Genomic DNA, 26,316 nt, shown 5'->3' on the forward strand with positions numbered 1-26,316 from the left:
TGGGCGAAGGATGCGCGCGCATAAAATATGTATATTTATAAGAGCTTTAAGGTTAATAAAACGTTAAGATTAAACCGATATGAGAAACCATTTCCGCTTTTTTTTTTGCACAGAGAATTTTGTAATTAATCGGAAACACAACCTGTTTTCCAAGAATCATTTACTTTTTTTTCACTATGTTATAAAAGAATTGGTTCATGCTTTTAGCTGTGCTTATATCGAGTTATGGATGCACTTGGGAAGTTTGGAGAGCACTCAAGAAGCTAGAGTTGCTCTCAGCTACGCCTCGAGCAACTCTTACCCTTCTCTCGTGCTCTCCAAACTTCCCGCGTGCATCCATAACTCGATATACGCACGCTAAGTATGAACCAATTCTTAAAAAATCGACTGCCAGTGATAACTACCAAGGAATATAAATGAGAAAGAAGTATATATCAGTGACCATCCACTGATCTCATTTTCAATTACCTGAGGCGGGAATCTCTCTTTGGTAGGGTCACTGCATTTTAGTTCTTTATTTATTTTTAAAACACGGTAAAAAACATCGGGAGTATAAAAATTAGAAATAACCTAACTATCCTAAACAAACTGCAAAAACTAACTACAACCAATCTATCTAAAGCCTGTTTTTCATGAATGCCGTGTATACTCTAACATTAAAATGAAGATTAACTAATCTTTTAAATTGACTTAGAGATTAAGCTTCTCTCACCGATCACAGGGCAGGCTGTTCCAGAGAACTGCTCCGCTATAACTAAAGGTGCTTTTCATGAAATTAGTCCGCGGAAACGGGACAAATAGTTTGTATTTGAACGAACAGAACGTTTCCGGTAAACGCCACAAGGACATTCACAGTTGCGCGCCAAGAAACCAATTATTTTTGGAGGTAGATAAATACATTTTATTAACATTAACAGAGCGAGGTTACTTTTCTTTTGTAAAGGAGCGGTAATGTTAACAATGCTAAGTAGGTTAATTCTGGGACAAGAAATCGCTCATTTTTGTATGTAGATACACTTAGATTGGAATCAATAAAAAGAGCGTTTTTCTTTTCTAAAGCAAGCCGTAATTTTTGGGCAACATTAAGAAGCTAAATTTTTGGTTGCTATTTTGTTTAAATATGTTGTATATAGGTTTTTATATTAAGTTACATTCTTTGGATCTTTCTTTCTTTCTTTGTATCTGCTAGGATCGTTCTTCTATTTATTCTTTGGATTTATTGCTTAGACAGGACCTACATTGATACCAATTTTCTTTAACTGAAGTAATATCCTATAAAAAAAATACCGTAGTAAGTGTTGTAGTAAGGCATGCTTATATGTGTTGTCACTGACTGGTGTTTCGGTTAAAATAGTATAACCTTCTTCAGCAAAATTAAAAACGACGTCCCAGATGTAAATGAGGTGTTTTTAAGAAGGCGAGAACCTCCAGGGATTAGCCAAGATTTTATAGATTTTATATTTTTTATATAGATTTTATGTCTGGAAGGTGTATGTGATCGTTGATTGAACAACCATGAATTTGATTTCGACGATGTAAAATTATGAACCGTTGTCTCCAGTGGCCTCGCGGATTGTTTCTGTTTCTATTTTTCTCTTATTCCATTCCTTATCAGTGTTACTAAGCTTGGTCCGTTGGGTTAATGTGAAATATTCTTCTTCGACAAAAGCTGTAATCTCAATGCAAACTGAGACGTCATCTCAGTGGTAGTTTAAACCAGTCATTCAGGAAATCTCCGGTTGGGCTTGTTCAGAATTGCTGTTAGGCCTACAAATAACAATACAACAGTTAAACAGTAAAACTTTATGCACGCTTGACAAGTATCAAAATAGGTATGAAAAGCGTACATGTGTCTACTCAATTATTTTCTCTAAGGAGAGCAAAACTTGAATCTCTTTGAAGTGGAAATGCTGTATTAATTAAATGCGGACACGTTTCGAAGAGGGACATAGTTAGGTGGATTCAAAATATTATAAAATTGACGCTGTAAGATATTTAAAACTGCATGCCATCGCGCGAGCAAGTCCAAAACGAGCAATTCACGCAAAACTAAAGTCCTGGTTAAGGCCACTAGGACTAACAGTTCCATATTTGAAAGTCAACCGGATCTCCTGCTTCTTCCGGTATTCTTGGTTGGCTAGGCCTGCCTTGAAAACCGCAACCTTCAGATCTTCGAGTGTATGATTCTCTTGGTTGAAATGGGCGGGCACAGAAAGGTCATTTCTCCCGTTGATGACATCTCTACGGTGCTCCCTGAACCTGTCCGCAAACCTACGACCAGTCACCCCGATATAAACTATCGATGGACATTTGGTGCATGTTAAACAGTAAACCACGTTGTCCGTGATGCAGGAATAATGTCCTGTGACATTAATCTGCCTTTTGGGTGTTGTTATTGTGGGAGACAGATTGACGTGAGGACATGTACGGCAAATGATCCTCTTACAAAGGAACGTTCCTGGTGGTTGGTTGGAAGGGTTTTGAGGTAGGCTGCTTCTGACTAGCGAATCCTTCAGATTCTTTGCGCGCCTGAAAGCCCTCAGTGGTGGTTTATTGAAGATATCGGCGGTGGTGCTGTCTTCATGAAGGATTCGGAAGTTCCTTGAAATGATTTTAACGGCAACCAGGTTTTTTGGATGGAAAGTGGTTACAATTGGAACTCTATCAATAGCGGTGTTGTTTGCGACGACACTCTTCAAAATTTCAACCCTTGATTTAGTTGATGCTCGTTCTCTTCCCCTTCTAGTGACGTCATCTGGATACCTGCGGGATGAAAACAAGGTCTCCATTCTTGCTGCCTCGAGGTCAAAATCAGCGTCATCACTGCAAATCTCACGCAGTCTAAGAAACTGACAAAATAAATAATAAATAAAATAAGTTTAATACTTATATAGCGCAAAATTCATTATCATTATCATTCTATATGATTTAATGCGCTTTACAGCTATTAAAAATATATCTAAAAGAAACTGCAGGGAATATGATAGTTAAAACTACAAAATGGAACAAAATCATATTTAACAATAAATTAAAAAGCGATAAAAAAATCTATATGATACATTGTCTAAAAATGCTTACGCAATTAACAGTATGCATGTTTAAAAAGATAAGTTTTCACTTGTTTTTTAAAAATATTTACACTACTTACAGCCCTTAGGCTTTCCGGAAGAGAGTTCCATAAAAATAGGGCAGCTACCGAAAAAGCTCTGTCCCCAGTGGTCTTTTCTTGGCAGATCTAATTGCCGGGTGAGCCAATAAATTACTTAAATTTGATTTTAAATTATAATTATAATAATTTCATCGGACATTGCGGCGTATTTTGCGGGCTAAAATGAAGAATTCAGCGGGCTAAAATATATTTTAGCCCGCTGCTCTGAGCCAATAAGAAAGAAGAAAAAAACGTAGCCAGCCAATCAGAATTGGAAGCCGTTCAACTGTTCGCGCCGTTTTCTTGTTTGTTTGACTGGAAGCGCTGCCATCTGCAAAGAGATTGTTTTGAGCTACAAAATCGATGGAAAACCTAACGAAGAAGCAAATTCTCAGTCGTCTGAGCTAGATGAAGAGGACTTTAATACAGAAACTCGTGGACAATTAATTTTAACAGTCGTAAGAGACTATTTCTTCGCAGTTTACAAAATTCTGTTATTTTCCTTTTGAAAACTTAGAAGCAAAGATTCTTATGACAAAATTTGCGGTGTTCTACCAAAGTTTTAACTTTTTGTGACAACGAAAGCTTTTGTACAATAAAATAAACGCCGACGCGATTCCGGCAGCGTTCACAGAAGATATCGCGATCGCTTACTGTACTGTCTTTGATTCCTTTTGTGAATGCCCTCTGAAATTATTATAATAGTAATAGAGTTGATGTTCTTGGGCGTAAATATGTTTTTGGCCCTTCTCAGAACTCATTTTAGCCTGAGCCTGAGTCGGGCCAAAAACATATTTACGCCCGCGTACATCAACTCTATTGTTATATTAGAATATAAGGTATGGATGACTTGCAAATTTTAAGATGGGATGAACTGAAGTTGACTATTCTTGTATGGATCAGTTGCAAAGGTGGAAAGCATTATTTTGAACCGGCCAGTTTCCAAAATTCTTTATTTAACCTCACCTCAGGTAACTTAAAGGGGCAGTGCCCCCTAGCTTTAGTGTTACTTTGAATAGCCAAAAAATATGAGAATGATGTATTATTCAGTGAACGCCACAGGCATACACGGAAAAAGGAAATCCGAGTGCTCCTATTAGCAGCCCCAGACTGAATATTGGAGTTTATAAGCCGTATTGTATCCTCTGTTCTTTCTTTCTTTTTTTTTTTTGGTGAGAAATGGGGTCCATGAACCCTGGATCCATGTTCTGTCCTTACGGCCTTAAATGGCAGTTGATATTAACGATGTTGATTTCTTGATAGCTCCGAGGAAATAACACCCGCCCCGCTGAGCATTTTGTTTCTTCTAAAAGACTTGTCAGTTGTACCAAATACTTTTTCGTAATGTAATTTATAACTTTATTATCAACTGAATGAGTGGGTTTACTCTTTGATATCGTTTACACGATGTCAACAAGTTGTTATGGCTTTTTTTCTAGACAAGTACGATTCAACTGAGTGACCGTAGTTTGTTTTCGATCTCCTAAACGTTTATCTATGTACGTCTGTTTCGATCACGAGGTAGTCATGAGTTTAATCTCTACGTGTCAAGTCTTGATACTTCTGTTGCGGGTTTTGGTGCATTATATTGTCACGTGATCTCAGCAACTCAGGCAGGGCTTGTCATCAACCAGTTTGTGAGACAATTGTCAATAGCCACGCAATCTTCAGTGTCCATTGTCAGTGGTTTGACATGAGCAGGAGTGCTAGTTACCACACCCTCACAGACAAAGACAGACTTATCGATCATTTTGCTCTTTAATGTGAAGAGACAGATTGATATGGGCTGCACTCGAATGCATGAGTTATCCTTAGCACGTCTTAAGGACGGTGCCTACTTTTGTTACTGCGTATACCTTCTGCGCATCTCGAGATACTCGGTGGTGCCCACTAACACAGGGATATTTTTGCGCGGTTTAAAACTATGCGGAGAAAGCAGAACTTAGCAACTGCTTTCGGTATCCAAAAAGAAAATAAGGGGTACTATACATTTTTTTAGAGATAACAAAGCTTCAATTTTGAAAAAAATAAAAAACGCCATACATTGCTTTGTATTTTACTGCTTTTTAGAATAATTATTGCTTCATCTCTAAAAAAATGCGTGGTTAACCCCACTTTTCTTTTTGGATTTCAATAGCCCTTGCTAAGATCTACTTTTCCCGCACAGTAATAAACCGCACAAAAATACTTCAGTATAAGTAGGCACCGTCCTTCATGATCAGCTCAACGGGTGAAGTCACATTCGACTGCGTACGCCTGCAAAAGTGTTTCAACTACAGTTAAAGTGAATGCATGAACGAAGTTGAACGCATGATGTTACTCTATTTTTCTTTGCGAATTGAAAGAAGACAAAACATTGATGACACATGTCATAGGTTTATTTCTACTACACCAGTCGCATACATATTTTACATTTGATTGAACTATCCGGTCACCTTGAAGCCGCTTCTACCACAGCAAAAAGCAGAACGAGAAATCATGAAATGCGTTAAAAGTTTTAATTGGTCAGGCTCATCATATTTGCACAAATTTCGTCACCTAGCTAACGTCATGTCACGCAGTGTGTTTAACAATTTACACTTTTCTAACTCAAGTGGTGGATATTAAAAAATTATTCCACAAGGTCGTGTTAGATGTCAGTTAATAGACAACTAACTCGTCAAAAACTGCCTCGTTGGCTATAATCATCTGATGTCCAACAGGCGCGAGTGGAATAATTTAAATTTTGCTAGATGTTGTTAATTTCATTTTAAGAAGAACAACCACAGAAAATTTTTAAATGACCGCTACTTCTTGGCATGGTATAATGGCTGATATTCCTTGTCCGCTAAGCCAATTAAAATTCTGGAATTGCATTATCCGATTATCCAGTTGTTCATAATTTAAAACTGATTCAATCAAATTTAGCCAAAGAACGGCATAATCACCATGACACGGCCTCTTTAACGCTTACGCTGCATTAAAAGTTAAAGAAAATCTCTGTTCCATCGCTTATTTTAACTTTAGTTTGAAGCAGCCAAAGTCAAAAGGTAGCACTAAACGAATTTTAATACAGGAACCTATATCGTTAAGCTTAAGACCATAATTCAAAACTGCTACTGATCCCAATCTCCGGATGTTTTGTTATTTGAGTAGCTAGTTGACAAATACGCATCCTCTGTGGTTAGCATGTCAGTAGATTTAATTCAGAAGTCATCGTTGTTATTGTAGAATGTAATCATTCATGCTTGTGGCTTTTTCCAGGCAACTGTGGTTGTGACCAATAAGTTACTCAGCTTGTGGGTGGACTTGCATAGAACGGATGTTTGGGCTACAGACATGAAAGAAAAAAAGTAGCAGAACTGCTTCAATGCTCTGTACACTAAAATCATGGGTTTTACCATCAGTACTGGTTGACACAACAATCGTCCTTTTTTTTTTAAATTTCTCTCACAACAAATGCAACAAAGTTGTTCACAGAGGGAGTAATTTTGTCCAGTGGAAAATTAGTCACCCAGCTGCTAAGGTACAAAAGTTACTGTACATTTTATGTGCTATACAGCGCCTTATCCACTGGTTAAAGTTATCCGCTCTTTAAACAAATGGGAACAGGTTAGACAACCTGGGTAGGAGAGATACCACACTGACTTGTCCAACACAAAAGCAAACAAATAAGAAAACAAACAAAAGATAACACGATGAAGATTCCGGCCTTAAACCAAACCTTTCAGTTTTGTTGAGTGTTTTCAATTTCTCTCGTCGATTCCAGAAGATTTCTCCAATCAGCGTCAAAAACGCTACAAGCAAACCAGTACTCATGACCACATAAACACCCAGCATGCTCTTCAGATCGATTCTCTTTTGTGACAATGCTAGGAGGAAAGAAGCAAATGGTCTTGTCAGCAAAACCATTCTCCACAGCTCAAACATGCCGAATAATGAAAAGAAGTTTTGTAAAGTAAGAGGGATTGTACCTTTATTCGTTATTGAAAAATTCAGCCATAAGTCTAATGACGCTAATGCCAATATATAGCTAGCTGGGCGAGTGTTTCTCTGTGAATCATAAAATCACGAGCGTTTTCAAAAGACAGCCAGATTGTAACAAAGGACCCAAAACCATGTACATATTAACGCGAAATATAACAAATTTTCACGCAAAATGTACCATTAACCTGAAATAATGTACCATGTTTATCTGTTCCCCGAGATCTCCACAGAAACGTGAGCAAATGTTTCTGTCTGCCAATGTTCTCAAAACCAAAATATAGCCTCCATAAGGATTTGTGGCTGTACATAAAAAGGGATTTACTCACTTGTTTCCTGTTCTTTAGGACACATATTGGTGCTCTCCCACCAAGCTCGTTTCCTTCCGTCAAGAAAACCGTTCTCGTGCAGGTTCAAAATTGCCAATGAAAACTCCTTTACGGTGGGATCGTTTGCTTGGAAAGCGAATCCCATCCCTTTGGCCACGCTCAATCCTGGAACTGAAAAAAATTTGATCCTTTAATCAGTTAGGTTAAGGGCCTCTTTATATAAGCCAGTGGTTCACCAAGCTGGCCCGGTTTACGAGATCTAGCCTCGTGATTTCCTTTGTAAAGAGTTTGATTGGTTCCGCCGTTTTCATCTCGGTTAACCAGGCTGAAAACAGGCAGAAAACAGAATTCATCACACAAATCGAGCCAGTCTGGTTACTTGGCTCATATGAAGAGGCCCTATGTGCACTACAGGATGTAACCACCTTCACACAGTTACAAATATTCTCTGAGGATTACTCGTCTTTTTTATGGCCAGTGCTTAATCTTGTCCTTTATTTGTGCCAATTGGCCGGAAGAAGTCCATTCCCAATAACATGAGCAACGTGTTGCAATGTGTCTCTCACTAAATTCTTCTCTGGTGTCTCGTTATAGAACTATATACATGCCAAGGTTGGAATTGCCGTGCAGCGTGAACGAGTTAGACAAGTCTGGTTACTTTAACTACTGCAGTTGTGTTTTTAAATGAAGCTTATTATCTGTTGTTTTCTATTCAAGAGTTAACTTGAAACCTTCCTCCTAGCCAGCGTCTTGAAGCATTTTGTTCATGCTCAAAAATAATAACTTGTTAGTGTTAGACTAATTGTGTCTAACAATCATGCAGCAGATTACCCTTGACATAATCCAACTTATAGCGTCTGTATATGTTCATTTACGTTACTAATTTCGACGTGGATCATCATCTACACACTAAGCCAAGTGACTGAGGTCGAACCAATTTGCTTTGTAAGTGTGAACTTTCAAGTACGACCAAAGACATTTGAGATCAATGAGAGGAAGTGATTACGTCATTGGACGTGGGAATGATGTCGCGATTTCCAAATGACGGCCAAAAAGTAATCAAAACCAAAACGTTTTACCCGTCATAAGGTCGCAGGGCTGACGGTTAGCAGCATATCTGAGAGTCGGACCATCATAAATAAACACAGACTCTTCTGTTTCTCGTAACCCCTGAATTGCTTCTTTGGTGGTTTTGACCCAAGTTTGTTCAGCTTTAACTCTGTTCCAAATCCTCTGGTGTGTTTCATATTGGCTTGTCTTGAAGAACTCGTAGGCGCTCCCTGATTCTATTAATACTACTTTGTAGGATGATTTAAGGATGTCTTCAAGGTTATTAATTGGAGAGGCGGCGTTTTTCACCGTGAAGAAGGCTGCCAGGTTCGCTGTGTATGTTGAGACCCAGATAAGTATGCAGAACCAATAACATCCGGTCAGAATACGAGCTAAAGTAAATAAAACAATATTTTAATTTCTGTATGCTATCCAAGTTACATGAGAAGCAGAAACCCAGCTATTTTCCCCCTGGGGGGGGGGGGGGGGAGGCAGAGGTGCAACAGTGGTGAGAGTACTAGCCTCTCACTAATGTGTCCCGGGTTTGATTCCCGGAGTTACCTCCAAATTTGGGTTGAGTCTGTTGTAGGTTCTCCGGGTTTCTCCTCTCCACGGAAGACCAACGTTGCAAAATTTCAGATCGACCTGGAGCGCACTGACACCTTTGAGACAAGCTTTCAGAAGCTCACTGGTTCTCTGTGGGTAAAGAGGTTCGATTTTCATTTACATCCAAGAAAGTGCCAACAACCATTAACCACCTTAGTCGACACGACTGGTAGTAGGACACAATCATTTTTATTGCGAAAGGCAACTTGTACGCGTAAAAAACAAAATGTCCTTAAGCCTATTCTTCCAGCATCAATCTGAATTAAAATAGTTCTGACCCTTCACTCTCCCACACCCTTCTCCGAGAAAAAAAATTATCATAAACAACAACAACTGCAATAGTCGCAATAATGATAATAACACCAACAACAGCTACAACAACAACAACGACAAAAGCGAAATCGCTGGCCAGGCTGGGGCTTTGGTACTTTTGGAAAATCTCAAAATTGATGAACCATCCGATCAAGATTGAATACCTTTACAAGCCGCTACACTATACCTGATAGACTCCTGGGCTGGTTGTCAGGTCCTTGCTGCAACATACAAGCCAGTGTAAACCACATACTGTTAAAAAAGCTGAACTCCTCCGACGTTCCACGTCCATTCGCGTCTTTGTACCCATAAGGACTGAAGTAGTTTATGACAAACACTGCAACAGAGATGACCACCATACTGGCAAGTGTAGCAAACCAGACGTTGTTATGAAAAGGATTCAAAAACTGCAAATAATCAATTCTTCCGCTGTTGGACGGCGCTTTCTTGAGTAGCATTTCGTAAGTGTAATACATAATCGGTAAACTGAAGTCCACTACTTTCTCTCGTCTTTCCGTTATGGTCAATGCTACAGCAATATCTGCGTGCTATAGAAACAAGGAATGACTTGTTATCCAATTAAGAATATGTGTCTCTACTATAGTACTGTACAAAAGTAATTTCATTGAATGGCACTCAGTTATGTTGGCAAAATTTCAACAAAATGTTAACAGGCTTTGACCCACCTCAAAACAAAATTAGAAATTATTTTAAATTTTGATGAAACTTTTTCACGTCACAAGCAGAAAATCCTGTTGAGATCGACGACAAATGACCTAAATTTCACTTAAGTTTGTATTCGCTTTTTTTAGACAAAACACTTCATAACTACAGTTTTTCGTGTCATCCACTTAAAAATAACTGGCACAACTTTGTAGCCAGTTAATTAAAATTTAGCATTAAGGAAACAAAGCCAACCCAGCGTACTGGCATCATCAACAAGTGCTAATTAACATAAAAATTTGACTGTCACCGATCATCAAAAAAAGCTTAGTAGCTGGGCATGTGATCAGTGGGCACTCTCTGCTGGTAGCGTAGCCTGGTCTATTTGTCTGCATTATTTCTTAGCTGAAATGAACACGTTTTTTAACTAGCTCCAGTTGAAATTCTTTAATCCTAAGATCAGTTGTCAAATCGTCAATAAGTCATGGAGAGAAAACAAAGAAAATCACTTTCAAGATGTTTGGAAAACACGAGAAGAGTGTTTCGTCCTATTTTCAAGCATCTCGAAGATGGTTAAGAAATACACACTTTACGGTGTTTGGAAATCGGATGAAACACTCTTCCTCGTGTTTGATATAACAATTCACAAACCTTATTTATTAGCTCTGCAATCATCCCATTCCATGTTCCATTTTCCGTTTCAGCGCCGTACAGCCCGTCAGGGGAGGGGTAGATGTCATACGTAAAATGAAGTTTCTTAGCAAGTTCGTTCAACAGATCGATGCAATATCCTTCATATGTAACTGTCCCATCATGTTGCTTCTTCATTATCACGAACGGATCTTCCTTTTTGGGCATAAGGTGAAAAGAAAAGCTTACAATGGATGGCGCAGTGATAACAACAACATGCGAATAGATTCATTTACGTATTAAATGCTCGAAAGTTTCGTGCATCCTTTTCTATGCGCTAGATCAATCTACAATGCAATCTTTTTTCCGGCTAATTCCAAAAGAAAAAGAAAACAAACAAACAGGTAAACCAGAAAATCTCCACACATGGGAACATTCTCTCTGAAAAAATGGGCCAACAGAGGCTCTCCATTTTATCGGAAACTGACTTATCAACTCATTTATCTTTCAGTTACCATAGCAACAACAACTCTAAGGTTCCTTCCTTCCACATTTCCTCCATTGCTTTGGTTATTCATGTTGGGCCGAATGTTTTCATGAAAGAAGGCATGTTTAGTTGCGTTCCACGATCCTATCTAATAAAAAAAGTAAAATGAAATGTGTTTTATTAATATAGTCATATAATGTGTTTTATTAATATATTTATATTAATATAGAAGGGGGACAAGCAGAAGGTGTCAAAAATTGAGCTTCTCTTATTCAGTGCTGATGTGGATGGACAACTGAGGAGGGGGCGTGAGAGATCAAGGTGCTCATAGAGGGATTTTGGGGATAAGTGGGTGGGAATGGATTTCACTCGTGCTACGTTGCTTCCTATCTGGGGATATGAGATCAGTTGGTTTGTTCTAAGTTCGTTGATTTCGACTTGTAATGAACACAAATCGTATGGAATGCTTCGCTCCCTCTGAGAAAATTGAACCCTCTGCAGCAAACGTCGTATGTTGCAGGGGGAGAGAAGTCCATAAAAGATTCAAGATGAGCTTAAGCAGACTATTGATTTGACGGAAAGTTTTTGCATGGAAATTCTACCAATAAAATAAGTTCATTTTTTCAGTCATCTTTGCATGATCATCATATAGTAACTAACATGAACATGTTGTCCCGTTGTCTCAACAACTTAGAGCAATATAGATTTGCAAAGTGTGCTGATTAAAAAAAACCCAAACAAACAAAAATGACAACAACAGGGGGCCTGCAGATCTGAAAGGAACATCTTCTTACGTAAGTAATTTAAAGATGATAAGAACCAGCACAAACAAATGGTAGTAAAAAAATTAATGATTACGCGTAACCAGCCCAGTTGATCGTCGGATGGAGAGTTTTTAAAACAGTCACTCTCCGACCACAAAAACAACCAATAAACAAAACGACTTTTAAAGAGCAAAAGATGCCAGTATGGTATTTTGCTTCTTACCTTCTTAAAAGAATTGTTTCGAAGATTCAAAATTTCCAGATCAATCCCCTTTCGTTTTCCATTTTCGTCAAACTTGATAGGTCCGGTTAAACCAGCAATGTTGACCTGTAGAGAGTGATCAGAACGCCTTAAATTGTAAAATGCACAGGGAAGCCAACCTCGAGACAATTAAAATAGGAAAGACTCGGAAAGTGATTTTTCTTATTCGGAAATACTGCTTGGTACCGGTAATAGCTGTCAATTAAAACAGTTTAAACTGTTTAGATTTCTTTGATTTAAATTTACCAAGAGACTGAAAAGTTCAGACAACTGAATTGAAAAGTGTTATTTCCTTCTTGAAACAAAGCTGGATTTTCTTGCACCGAATACGTACGTATTTTCAGCGAGCTTTTGTTAGCTCACAGACATTACGTGGGTAATTCATTCATTCATTCATTCATTCACTCACTCACTCACTCACTCACTCACTCACTCACTCACTCACTCACTCACTCACTCATTCATTCATTCATTCATTCATTCATTCATTCACTCACTCACTCACTCACTCACTCACTCACTCACTCATCCATCCATCCGTCCGTCCATTCATTCATTCATTCATTCATTCATTCATTCATTCATTCATTCATTCATTCATTCATTCATTCATTCATTCATTCATTCATTCATTCATTCATTCATTCATTCATTCATTCATTCATTCATTCATTCATTCATTCATTCATTCATTCATTCATTCATTCATTCACCTCAAAGTAACAGTCTTTCAATCCCTTCTCCATTGGGAAAGTTTGAGATGATAAGTCTTTGAAAATAAAGGATTGAATCAGTACCTCCTCAGAAATTCAAGGCTTGTACGTTTCTCTTTGACTTGTGCCATTGTGTGCACGTTATCGGCCCTATTTGTACAAATCTACAATATTAGTAAGTACCTTACCTTTTTCATGCAGGTCAACACTGCGTCTCTTTCTCTCGAAGTGATGGCAGACCCATTAATCGATGAACATGATTCTTTGTTTAGAGCCTGTTTGACGACTGGCACGGAATCATAAGCTAGTGCAACGAAGTGCTATGAAAGTATTGAACATGGTCGGTGAGAACGTTCATGGTGGAAATTAACAACAACAACAACAACAACAACAAGAATAATAACAATAGCTAATGAGCAGCGTAACCACCTAATCAGGTTACAGCATTCGTTGTCGAGCGTTAATATTATTCTAACAAATTTACATAAAGTGAACGTGGAAATTTCTTCTATTTCTTGAACAAAGACAGAGAAAAATGTTTCATACCTTTTACTGAATTATTACAGAGGAAACGCCAAGTTTAGTTTAAATCTTCAGTTATCTTTACCTCATGTTACGTACACGCACATATCACCGTACCTTGTCACTGGTATCGTAATTTTTTTCCACTGCCTTTTCCAGTTTATCAGAAGGTTTAACGTTAAGCCTCAATGCTAAAACCACATTGCCTGAGAGACTAGTTAAGTTTCCGGAGACCTGGAGTAGAAGGTAAATGTTAATTCTGTTCCTGATTAGTAAAACCTACAGTGTTGATAATTGGTTTGCGCTAAAAACGCTTTTTATTCTTTAATAAAACTATTATTATTGAGGTAATAATGACATTATGCTAAGCATTTTAATTGTGAAGAGTTTCAGCCTCCATGAAGGAGAACAGCCATCTAATTGTGATGAGCTTCAGTCTCCGTGAAGGAGAACAGCCATCTAATTGTGATGAGCTTCAGCCTCCGTGAAGGAGAACAGCCATCTAATTGTGAAGAGCTTCAGCCTCCATGAAGGAGAACAGCCATCTAATTGTGATGAGCTTCAGTCTCCGTGAAGGAGAACAGCCATCTAATTGTGATGAGCTTCAGCCTCCGTGAAGGAGAACAGCCATCTAATTGTGATGAGCTTCAGCCTCCGTGAAGGAGAACAACCATGTAATTGTGATGAGCTTCAACCTCCAACAGCCATCTATTTAATGTTATTGTTCAACACAATGTAACACTGTCCAAATATGGTCATGGTGCACTCAATATTCTTCGGTCGCCCGCACACAACAGATATCCTGCGATATACGTAATTTCGCGCGTGGGGGAGAAAAATGGCGAAATAAAAATTGTCCAAGCTTTTCCGCAAAAATTGTGCTTTGTTATACATCCTGTCATAATTTCTTCCTTTGATTATTCGCTAATTTTGGCCAACTCTGCCTACGCCCCCGTCGGCTAAGTATCAGGCTATATTCCGCAGGATAATGTTAAATATTTGAAGGATACTTAATGTTTGAAACAAGGTCTAAGAAAATTTGGCTGGTAAATGTTATATGTATGTCAAATGCTTTCTCGACACTGGTTACCGTAGACACGGTAATCTGACCAACCGAATAGTAAAAGGTTAGTTTTAAGCCCAAATGAACTTCGTTTGGATAACCAGTGCTAATTGTTCTATTTATCCTTAAAACAGAATCAAATGTTTAAATGTTCTAGGTTTTTGCCTAACCTGTCCTTGTAATATCCATTTAGAGTGATTGTTGTGTTTACAAGGTTTCTGTTACAAAAGAAATACAAATAGAATTAAAAGAAATATGTTGAAATCCCAGCAAAACAGCCACAGGTGGCCCACTCGGTAAAACCTTGATGCAGTCAGTTTCTTTCCATGAGGCTACTAAAAGTATGTATTACTGCAACTGAGCTGCTTTCTTGTAGAAGCTAGTATCATCAAATAGAATGGGAAGGAAGAGATGACAGGAAGAAGAAAAAGGAGGAGGAGGAGGGAAGACTATCAATATTACCTGCTGATTGAGTAGGCGTTCCATTTTTTCTTTACTTGTGTAAAGTAGAATAACGTCTGGGCCAAGGTTTGTTATTTTCTCCACTGCTTCACGGACTGTTGCTGTCTGATCTTCATTTGCTTGTTCTTTCTCAGTTAGCTGCACAAAATTTATGGTGAACTTTGCACTTTGGGATATGGTATAGAAATATCCAGCTTCATACAGACGCCCCTCTGAAAGAGATTTATAAAGAAAAACTTTAGTTTTGAACATAAATGTATTTATCATAAGAAGTCGTTTAAAAATTCTCATGGAGGCTTTATTTTTTTTTTAAAGAATTATGTGGAGACTGGTCTACACCACGCGTGTCTGTGTTTACAGTTTGAATGGGTGACTTACTTAACTTAAAAAAAAACTTGAAACTGTTTAGTAAACCATCAAAATATTTAGTAAACACTTATCAGGTATCAGTTCTCAAAACTTCTCTTTAAATGACCTTTCTTATATTTAACAATTATTCCATGAGCGCGCGTTGGATATGAGATGGTAAATAGCCAACGAGGCGCGAAGCGCCGAGTTGGCTATAACTAATCTCATATCCAACAAGCGCGAATGGGATAATTGTTTTATTAAATTCTCCGCGTTTGGACATTGCTGTTGAAGTTTACCGAATTTTTATATTTTAAGAAAAAATTTCTTTCAAATTTAAACGACCGTATGTTGAGGCAACCTCTGACCAAAGCGCGCGAAACCTAATGATCACATGACACGCGCAGCGCTTTGCAAACGGAGTTGAATGAAAAATGGAAAGTGAAGAAAATCGGACACAGTTGGACATCTAAAATTCAAGAAACGTTTAAATGTACGAATTATAACCTTTCTGAGACTAGCATTCAAGTGCTTTTGAAGTTCCAGCTCATCAAGAAGCGTAATAGTTGTGCACATTTGAGCAAATGTTCTGCTGTGTGGTGCCGAGCGAAGGAAGAGATCAGGGAAAAGACGGCTTTTATCGTGCTGAACTGAATTCCTTGCGGACGATTTAAAACACTTCAGGCACATCCAAGTGTACACGGTACAACCTCACTGAGACAAGCATTCAGTGCAAGCTTTTAAACTTCAAGCTTATTTGAGAAGCGTAAGAGCTGTGCACGTTAGTGCAAATGTTTTGCTGAGTGGTGCCGAGCGACGGAAACGAACATTATGGCCGCCGTTCGTACGGATTTCATAGATGAACCATCTGAAGTCCTCGTAAATTCGTAAAAACATAAAGGCAGGCATGAAGCTCTTCCTGAGAAATTTCTTCGATTGGCTTTAACCTCTTACCGCCAGGATTTGCAAGCCATCCTGGAATTTTTGAAGGTAACCGGTTGTTATTGTTGTTGTTATGTGATCTAAAAAATCGTAATATCTTGCAATTTTGAAGATTTTAAAGGAAACTTCAGAGATACATACCATTAAATAGTGTCATACCGAAACTTTGTGGCTTTTATTGTTGTTATATTGAGATGGCATTGTTTGGTATTTCTTTCTTTTCCTTTTTTTTCTTTCTACATTTTTCCGAAGAAACTTTTCCTTCCCGCCGAAAAAAAAATTAGCTTAGTGACACCTGGGGCTTTCGTTTTCCATATTAGGTCAAACTACGGTATATGAGCTGATAACCGAGATTTAGTGAACCAATCAGAACGCTAGAAATGCAATATCCGAGGCTGAAAATTTAATAATTTACAATTGACTGTGGTTTAGTGGTAGAATAGCTTATCTAAACATCTCTTTAACAGACATTAAACAAGCAGTTAAGGAATTTGTACCATCGAAAACAAGTGCTATCTTGTTCCACTGGAATGTGCTGAGTATATCAAGTGTAGCATGCGCGTAGTCCCTGTACCCCGCTGACATCTCAATCGCATTCTCACACTGATCGAATGGCCTGCCGTTTCCATAGAGACGTATGAGGGGAATGCCGGTTACTATGGAGAGTGCGCAAGTGGGGTACTTTGTATGGCTTCCCTCGATAAGTGCAACGACGTTTTGTTGAAGCAACACTAAAGTTAAAACAAAAAACCTCAAATTAATTTGAAATTATTAGTTGGTAGATGGTGGGATAAAACAAAGGACTAACGTATTATTTTTTTTTTATAAATCATAGGCTCCTTGTTGCCTCATTTGCACTTATGAAACAGCCATGAAACAACAGCTATCAACTAAAATTTCGGCCATTTCTTAGCCATCAGCTAAAATTTCGGCCATTTCTCAGCCATTAATTAACCAAGTCGGAACTCAGTTAAGCAACAACTTTACAGTTATTGACAAGCTATTTACAAGTATAATTTACACTATGCTTACAATCATCCGAAATATTTTTGGGAAGGTTCCAAAGTTCTGCCTCGATTACACTTTCCTCCCCTTCCCTGTTTCAATGTTGAGCTTAAAAAGTGAATGTTGACGCGTATGTGGATTGTTGGGAATCCAACATTGAACAGGGGGGCAGGGGGGAAGGAGACACGACAAACAAAGGCCTAAACATACGAAAGTAATAAATGTGCCGATGTCAATAACAGAGACCCACTTTCTGTAGCCTTATTGAATAACCTTCCCAAAAAGATTTGTCGTTGATTGTAGGCTCACGTTTCTCACGTTTCAATTATTGGATACAACTGACCATACAATCCAATACTTATTGGATACAACTACTCAATATACAATACAATAATTATTGGATACAACGGTTTGAGTGAACTACCTTTTCTCAGCTCACGGTTAAGATTTTGGGCAATTTTTAGCTTAGCCCCATATATACACCCTCCGATAAGTTTAATTTTCTCGGAGAAATTGAGTACCTTCAAAAGCTGTGAAATTTACAAAGAAAGTATAGCGTCTTTGTTTTAAAGATTATTTCTCAAAAGGTATTAAACATATCACGTTTGTCAAGGTCTCTCAATTTGTAGTGTGCATGTGTAGCAAGTTTTTTTGCTATTGTATGCCAATGTTTGCTTAAATGAGGCAGCTGAACATGTATTAAGGTGGCCGAACACAGTTTGCGCGTGCTTTACAGATTCTGTTAGTGAGTTGTGGTAAGCAAATACTATCGATCCCTCGATTTTATACCAAGTGGATCACAAAGATGAGTTTTGCTCTTAAAATAACTCAGTTTCTCGTTTGTGAATCCTTCTTCATTTATCACCGAACAAAGAAAGTGAGTTCACGAAGAGCTAAGCCTTTTTGCACGCTTTTCATCTTCGCTGAGAACACCTAATTAAAAGCTACCCATGCACATTTGACCAAAAAATTGTGACTGGTTGTTTTAATGGAAATAAACTGTTTTCTAAGGAACCGCTCGTTAGAATTTCGTGAAATTTTACAAAACAATAGTTCTCTTAAGGCGTAACTCGCCTACAAACAAAAACCAAAATCTAACAGAGGGTATCTTCAAAAAACATAAAAGTGCAAAACCAACAGCCCACGGAATTCTGCTGTTGCTTCTTGAAAAACGTGAAAAATATACACACACAAATATCTTACCTTGATTTAACAGGCTGGTGTTGTCTGTCGTGTTGATGGATTTAAAGACAACTGAAACATTGCTGAAAGCATTCGTCTTGTTGGCGGCGAAGCGCATCGCATCATACACTGCAGAATTTTCATGAATAACACCTATAAAGATCAGACGGTAGTGATATAGTTTTGTTCATTAGATGCGTAACTACCCCCCCCCCCCCCTTTCCACTAAAAGAGGTTTCTACACCCCCCGTCGATCCACGACTGATTCATTTACTTCTTGTAGCTTTCACTTTAAAGCATTATTTTTCTTTGAAATCGATTAGTATATTTCACTTACCGAATGTATATTTTCTGTTTTTCGTTTGAACCTTTTGAATGGACGAGACACATATTATGAAGGTGATGTAAATGATTCTTCTTTCCATCTTTAATAACTAAAAAGGAAAGTAAAGAAGGGAAATCAGTATGCTTAGAAATAGTAACTAAATGCCACAAAAACCTTCGATGTAAACAATTGAGATTATTAATAAACGTTAAGCATCTTTAGATTAAGAATACCAGAGAAAACAGTCAGAAGCTAGTATGGGATGTAATATATCAAACACGAGAAGGCGTGTTTCATCAGATATCCAAACACTGAGAAGTAGGTTGAAAAAAAGAGGCGTAACCGAGTTTTTTTTAAACGACTTCGAGGTGTTTGGATATCTGATGAAACACGCTTTCGAGTGTTTGGTATGGCTTGTCAAATGATCAATAATTCTTGGAGAAATCCAAGGCTACAGTTTGGTAATTAGGAACACATATACAAACCAGGGTCACGGTAGCGATTTTCTTTGTTTTCTCTTGATGAATTATTGATGAGTTTGAGAAGTACATTTTCAGTTCATCGATGAAGTTATCTGATACGGTTTTTTCAAGTGAATTGCCAACTCACATTAACAGCACTCTAAATTTTCCCTGTGTTTACCTTTCTTGAGAACGCTACTTCACAGTTTTACATGATTGTGCTAGGAAAATCAAAATACTGATATATGTGCAGTGTTTTCAGGTACAGTGGAACCTCTATCTAACGAACCTATATATCACGAAGTCCTCGGTTGATACGAACGACATTCCTTTTAAAATGCATGGAACAGAACCTCGATGAAACTTACCCTCAATATGACGAACCAATTTCCCTAAATCCCTTGACACCTCGTTAAATCGAGGTTTTACTGTACGGACGTGTACGTGACCGGATAATTTTATATGTTTATTAACTTACAAATGACTTTTAAAAGAAGTGGTGCTTAACGTTGTTAATAATTCATAGGTATAAAAAAAGATTAAGGCTAAACAATTTCTCCAAACATCAGGAAAAATTTATTTTTGAGACCACCAGATTCTACGGGACCAAGAAATGAAAAGTGAAGTTGCTTACCATAATCTGTAAATAATTTTGGTAGCTTCAGCATGCTATTTTCTTTTCATTTCGAATTGTTGAATTTAAAATTTTCATTAAATTAATTCTTGTTAGTGATCGTGGAGAAAAACAATCAAGCAACATAAAAGTTATCAACAGAAAGAAATTAAACAGGTGTCTGCAAGTGAAACTGCAGCTATTTTAAACATTGCTATTATGCTTTTGTATTCCCGAATACAAATAAACACATTCAAGATGGCTGTTCAATCTGCAACTCTAGTTTATTTACTAAAGCGAGACAATAAATAACAGCGCGAGAACGTGCTCTTTATAAAGACTGGGAACTCGTATTTCACAACATCTCTCTTTTTTTAACAAACATTCGTCCAAAAAAAATATAAACGAGACTGTTACGCCACAAAATGTAATAACGGACACAAAATGTAATAGTAACGCAAAATGTAATAACTTTTGACGCGAAATGTAATAGTAACGCAAAATGTAATACCAGAAAGTAACGCAAAATGTAACATTATTTTCAGTTGGTCTTTACAGTATGTTGGGTGGGGGAGGAACACAACATCTGCGATGCTGCATTTTACCCGGAGGTTGACTTTGATTATTTTTCTGCAGATATTTGATTTCTGCTGATTCAAATTGCATCAAAAAAGAAGTACGCGATGATTGACCATTTTAAAAGTCATTTCCCACGCTAAATAAAGCCGCGGTAAATTTTACCGTTGTAACATGCGGTTACACGTGAATTGTTTATTGTGGTAAATTAGTCGCTCTTACGGCTTCATTCGAGCTACAATAGCTGTAGGGGAAATAATCGCTGGTGATATGGCAAGATTTAATGTTATCAAGGACGGCGGAACATTTTCCAAGTTGTGGTGGTGGCGGATGGGGGGGGGGGGGGGGGAGAGGGGAGTGACTAGTAACATGAATTGAGGAAGCTGAAGAAATTCTTCTTCTCTTCCCTGTAACTTCCATCTTTATTTAATAACGTGAAATCTGATATATCAACAATAGCGCGAAGCAAAAGAGACTTGTTTAAATTAACATTTTTTTTTTTGGCTTCGTGTTGGTTTCAAATGAAATATCGTGATTGGCTTTCTTGCTTTGGGTATCGAAAAACCCTATTTATTTACCACGTTAACTGTTATGGGAGCTTTTTTATTCTTTTTGACATATCAATGGATATTCTCCATGGTAAGTTTAACTCGGGAAAGTACGGTGACATGCACCACACCAAATTTCTCACGGGAAAAGGATCATTTACCACGGTAAAACACAATGACAAATTTGCCGGGCAACGCACTTTTGATTGGCTTAGTGCCGCAGTGGAATAAACTTGAGTTTGCCCAGCAACGCAGTTTTGATTGGTGTCTATGTTTAGAAAGTTGAAACTAAATACCACGTTACTTGACTGTCTGGACAAATCTCATTGCTATTATATGTCCTGCTAAGATCGACCATGAAAACTCTCTTGTGTTCCGCGATTCTTCTTGTAACTATTGCAAACAATGTGTTTGATATACATGCTATATCTTCACTTGACGACGAGACATACAGCACTTTTCTTGAGCTACTGAAAGGAGAATTTAACGTCCCATTGCAACAAAGGAGCACGAAGCGGAAATCTGCTATCGTACGCTTTTGGCGGAACCGTGGCCATTTATCTCTTTAAAGAGGCAACGTATGCTTTGATGGTAAGCCAGTTTTACGGAAGTCAACTGTATCGAAAGTAGTAGCGAAAGCTTTCAAAGAAACTAAAGGATCTGGTGCGAGAAAACTCTACCACCATTTAAAAGACGTATGCAGTGGCGTGGGTGAAAGAGATGTAAGATGTGCGCTTGGAAAGTCTCGTGTGCATCAACGGCTAAACGTACGATTTCAAAACAAAGCTATTCTAAAGCCAATACGAGCTAGAACTGTTCAATCCCGTGATCAAGTGGGCTTAGTAAGTATGGAAAGTACTCCTGTAAAGAGAAGGGGAAGAGCCTTTAAATATGTGCTGTCATTACTGGATGTTTTTAGCCGGTACCACTGGCTTGTTCCACTGGAAGGAAAAAGAAGCAGCTCGATTGCAAAGGCAATGTCTACAATTTACAAAGAGCATGGTCCTCCCCGTGTCCTTCAACATGATCAGGGACGGGAATTCGACGGTGCTGCTAAAAAATGGTGCAATAAACTCGGTATTAAAATAATTAAAGGGCGTCCATACCACCCACAATCACAGGGAAAAATCAAACGGTCCCACAGATCGTTTAAGAAGAAGGTGGTGACTTATTGTCTATGAGCAAGACTGGGGTTAACTGGGTAAAATGCTTACCGGATTATGCAAGAACTTTGAATTGTGAACCAAAGGAGAAGTTATCTTGGAAGTCTTCCTTTGAAGTGTATTACGGACGGAAACCCTTCAGAAAAAATTATATATCAGGGGCTTCTACAGCACAAGAATGGAACGTTGACGAAGAAGAGTTCGAACGATTGACGTCGTCGGTTCCTAAAGATTACAATTCCCATGAACTACAAATAACGAGAATTCGCAAGGCCGCCGCATTGGCCAGTGAGAGATGCGAGAGTCGAATGATTAAAAAAGGACTGAGGAACAATCCTCCATCAGTTTATGACACTGGAGAAAAGGTTCTTATTCGTTACCCGACGGCGAAGAAGTTATGTAGTAAGAGATGTGTGTTACGCCACAAAATGTAATAACTGACACAAAATGTAATAGTAACGCAAAATGTAATAACTTTTGACGCAAAATGTAATACCAGAAAGTAACGCAAAATGTAATCGTATTTTCAGTCGGTCTTTACAGTATGTTGGGAGGGGAGGAACACAGCATCTGCGATGTTGCATTTTACCCGCGACATTTAAGACGCAAACATTAAAGATATTAAAGATACAACACAGTTTATCAACTTCATTGAAGGAACGAGAGTTCCACAAAATGCAATCCTTGTCTCAATGGATGTTACAAGTCTATATACAAATATACCACAAGAACAAGGTATCACGACCATATGCCATGCATATGACACATTCTACACGGCAACGCCCCCTATACCAACACATTATCTTAGAGAAATGCTGAGACTTATATTACAAGAAAACTTTTTCCAATTTAATGGAAAAAAACTTTCTCCAGACCAATGGTACCGCTATGGGGACTAAAACAGCAGTCTCTTTTGCTAATATTTTCATGGCTAAGATTGAGACAGCAATTATCGAAAAACTGAGGAACAATCCTCCATCAGTTTATGACATTGTGGAAAAGGTACTTATTCGTTACCCGACGGCGAAGAAGTTATATAGTAAGAGATGTGTCTCACCAGCTAGAGTACTTAAAAGGAATTTGCGCACTTGCAAGTACAAAGTAAAATTTACGTATCCGGCCAAGTCTTCAAATACCTTAAGAAAATGGATTTCCGTCAATGATATAACAAGCACGACAATGAATAAAGAACATGAAAAGAAAAAACTTGCCCGCCAAAGCAGCAAGAAGAAACAGAAAAAAATACTTTATTCCTTTCCTAAATGAAAGAAAGAAATTCACCGACATGCAGTCTAAGATTCATTTCTTAATTAGCTTTGACCCACCCAAAGACGGCAACTGTCAGTTTTCTGCAGTATGCCATGAACTTATGAAAATGGGCATGTTCCAGTCAGCAGAAACATTAAGAAAGGAGATAGTGTTGTTTCTAGAATCAAATCCAAACTCTGCAGATGGTACTCCATTAGAATTTTTCTCCGGGGTACCATGGACGCAGTATCTACAATAAATGGCACGTAATGGAACTTATGGCGACCATATAACCCTGCAAGCCATAGCTAATCTATTTAACGTACAGCTTGTAATCTACTTCACACTCGGTACTTTGGCTACCCAGACAATTACCTCTGTGAATAGGTGTCCAATTGCCACCTTATATTTAGGCCATTTTGCAGAAGGAGCTGGGGAGCATTACGTGTATTTGGTGGACGATAGACAAGAGACAAGTGCTGCAAACGAGCTAAATGTTTCCCACTCTCTCATGGACGAAGCAGAGGTCCCGCATGGCAATAGAGAAACTGAGAAAGAAGACGATGATGATGAAGACGCCAGTAATAAAAATTGCGAAAAAAGGCACGAATAGGTAGACGAAGCTGAAAGTGTTTCTTACCTTAATCCGGATGTTTTAGAAAAAGTTATTAAAGCAACATTGAAGACATCTCCACAAATGCGTCAGACTCTAAGGGCTGTTTCAAGATTTTTTCAGCGAGTGGTGGACAGTGTTCCCCTTCCCCAGATTTACATTCCAGGGTTAGAAGACTATTCCGATATACGCCACGTCAGCTTGCGGAGGATTATAAAAATGAAAGGAAAGAACAATGGTGCAGTAATTGCATTAAGGCAACTTATTAACTCTAGTAACTGGGCAAACGCCTGGATAAGCCTTGTTGCTTGCGGCTTAGGATGGTTTGCAGTATCAAAAATTGACTGGAAAAAAATTAATCTGTCTTCCTTGCCGGTTCAGCCAGTTGCACTGGTAGTTAAAATTTAAGTTTAGAAGTTAAAGGTTCAGTTATAGTTAAGTTATGTGTATGACTGAGGGTTTTCAGATTGAGGACGATTGGATCAAAGACAGCGGTTCATCGTTAGATCATGTACTCACAAATTTCTATAACTAAAGAGTTGAAGTTTCTGTTAAAAGCATTTTAATTGTTGTTTGACATGTCAAGAACTTTTTTGTTACTGTTCGTTGCTCCGTTGGTTTGAAAACAACAATGCCTGGTGATTTGCAATAAAACTATCTTCGTTTAGTTCAGTTTCAAAACAGATTTGTTACTTGGATAATCCTTTGATCCTCAGTGAAGCTCGGCAGAAATCAAATATCTGCAGACAAATAATCAAAGTCAACCTCCAGGTAAAATGCAACATCGCAGATGCTGTGTTCCTCCCCTCCCAACATACTGTAAAGACCGACTGAAAATACTATTACATTTTGCGTTATTACATTTTGCGTTACTTCCTGGTATTACATTTTGCGTCAAAAGTTATTACATTTTGCGTTAACAAAGTTATTACATTTTGCGTCAAAAGATATTACATTTTGCGTTACTATTACATTTTGCGTCAAAAGGTATTACATTTTGTGTCAATTATTACATTTTGTGGCGTAACATCAGTTATTACATTTTGTGGCGTAACAGAGACTAAGCAAAATGAGTATCAAAATCAATCTTAAACTTAATGTTCATGACCTGCATCAAAACACTGTTCACCTAATATTGACATAAAGTCTGGTAACAACTTGTGAAATGTTCTCTCTAATCGGTGACATAGACTTTAAACCAAACAGGTGGTCGGATAATTCGACCCTTAGAACTGACTTTCTCAGAGCTTACTGGATCATGGACTGGACTTGAGGTGTTGGTTTCTGTATCTTCTAGTCACTGCTGCTGATCTGTTGCTTCAGTTGTCTTGATCAGATCACGTCTGTTTCTTCTGTTACTGGTTCCTTCTGAGTTAACAACGTACAATCTTGGTGCATCGGTTACCTTGGTAGTTTAACCACAGCAGGTGTCCATGTCTTCTGTACTGACTCGCACAGTGTCTCCTGTGTCCAGGGGTTTCAGAACTTTTGCATTCCGGTTGTAGTACTGCCGCTGTATTTCTGCACGACGACTGAGGCCGTTCTTAATATTTCCGGTTGGATACGGTGGCTCTAGTAATACAGGCGTGGTAGGTAGTTGGGTTCTGGTTCGACGCCCCATAAGCATCTGTGCTGGCGATAGGCCAATTTCCTCGATGGGAGCGTTTCGGTAGGCTAACAAACCAAGCTGAAAATCCTTTCCTTCATCTTTTGCTTTCTTCAGAATGTTCTCAGCTGTTTGAACTGCTCGTTTTGAAAGACTATTACGCTGCAGGTATCTTGGCGATGACGTAATATGCTTGAACCCATATTGCTTTGCGAATTCGGCAAACTCATGGCTACTAAACTCGAGCCCATTGTCACTGACTATTACCTCAGGGATTCCATATTTTGAGAACTGAGGTTTTATGTGGTTAATCACTGTCTTGCTTTTACTATTAGGCAAGTGGGACACCTCAAAGAACTTTGAGTAGTAGTCAACCATAACCACATATTCTTGTTTGTTAAGTTTGAACAAAGCAATAGCAATCTTTTGCCATGGCCTTTTAGGTAATTCATGGCGCTTAAGTGGTTCTTTTGCTTGAGAATTTCTGTACATGTTACAGGTATTGCACTTGGATACCATGTCTGCTATCTGTTGGTTCATTCCTGGCCAATACAAGAGATCTCTGGCTCTACGTTTGCAGTTTGTGATGCCTTAATGGCTGCTGCGAATTTGACTTGCTGCATTTCTTCTCTGAGTGAACTTGGTACAATCAATCTGTTCTGCCTCAGTAGTAAATCATCACAAACAGAAATTTCTCCTTTAATGTTCCAAT

The 26,316-nt window shown here is 38.3% G+C and overlaps 1 protein-coding gene across 2 annotated transcripts in view; it reads right to left on the reverse strand.

Annotated features, from left to right (window-relative positions):
• Window positions 1–1,501: 1,501 nt before the first annotated feature.
• Window positions 1,502–26,316, reverse strand: part of LOC146468972 (glutamate receptor 4-like) — a 30,909-nt gene continuing 6,094 nt past the window's right edge. The window contains exons 3-17 of one of the 2 annotated variants that reach the window (XM_085124010.1): window positions 18,789–18,885; window positions 18,473–18,604; window positions 16,762–16,995; window positions 14,975–15,186; window positions 14,683–14,730; window positions 13,567–13,683; window positions 13,116–13,247; window positions 12,176–12,280; window positions 11,217–11,336; window positions 10,723–10,917; window positions 9,596–9,956; window positions 8,520–8,882; window positions 7,441–7,611; window positions 6,852–6,999; window positions 1,502–1,767 (exon numbers count right to left, since the gene is read on the reverse strand). In XM_085124010.1, the coding sequence (XP_084980136.1) occupies window positions 1,725–1,767; window positions 6,852–6,999; window positions 7,441–7,611; window positions 8,520–8,882; window positions 9,596–9,956; window positions 10,723–10,917; window positions 11,217–11,336; window positions 12,176–12,280; window positions 13,116–13,247; window positions 13,567–13,683; window positions 14,683–14,730; window positions 14,975–15,186; window positions 16,762–16,995; window positions 18,473–18,604; window positions 18,789–18,876 (2,469 nt within the window). In that variant the 5' untranslated portion in view covers window positions 18,877–18,885 and the 3' untranslated portion in view covers window positions 1,502–1,724. Of the gene's footprint in view, window positions 1,768–5,407; window positions 6,459–6,851; window positions 7,000–7,440; window positions 7,612–8,519; window positions 8,883–9,595; window positions 9,957–10,722; window positions 10,918–11,216; window positions 11,337–12,175; window positions 12,281–13,115; window positions 13,248–13,566; window positions 13,684–14,682; window positions 14,731–14,974; window positions 15,187–16,761; window positions 16,996–18,472; window positions 18,605–18,788; window positions 18,886–26,316 lie in introns of those variants that run through there. The other variant, XM_085124009.1, reaches the window with a different exon arrangement.

This window comes from Pavona decussata, unplaced genomic scaffold, assembly GCF_977016875.1.
Source record: "Pavona decussata unplaced genomic scaffold, jaPavDecu1.1 SCAFFOLD_128, whole genome shotgun sequence".
Lineage (NCBI taxonomy): Eukaryota > Metazoa > Cnidaria > Anthozoa > Scleractinia > Agariciidae > Pavona > Pavona decussata.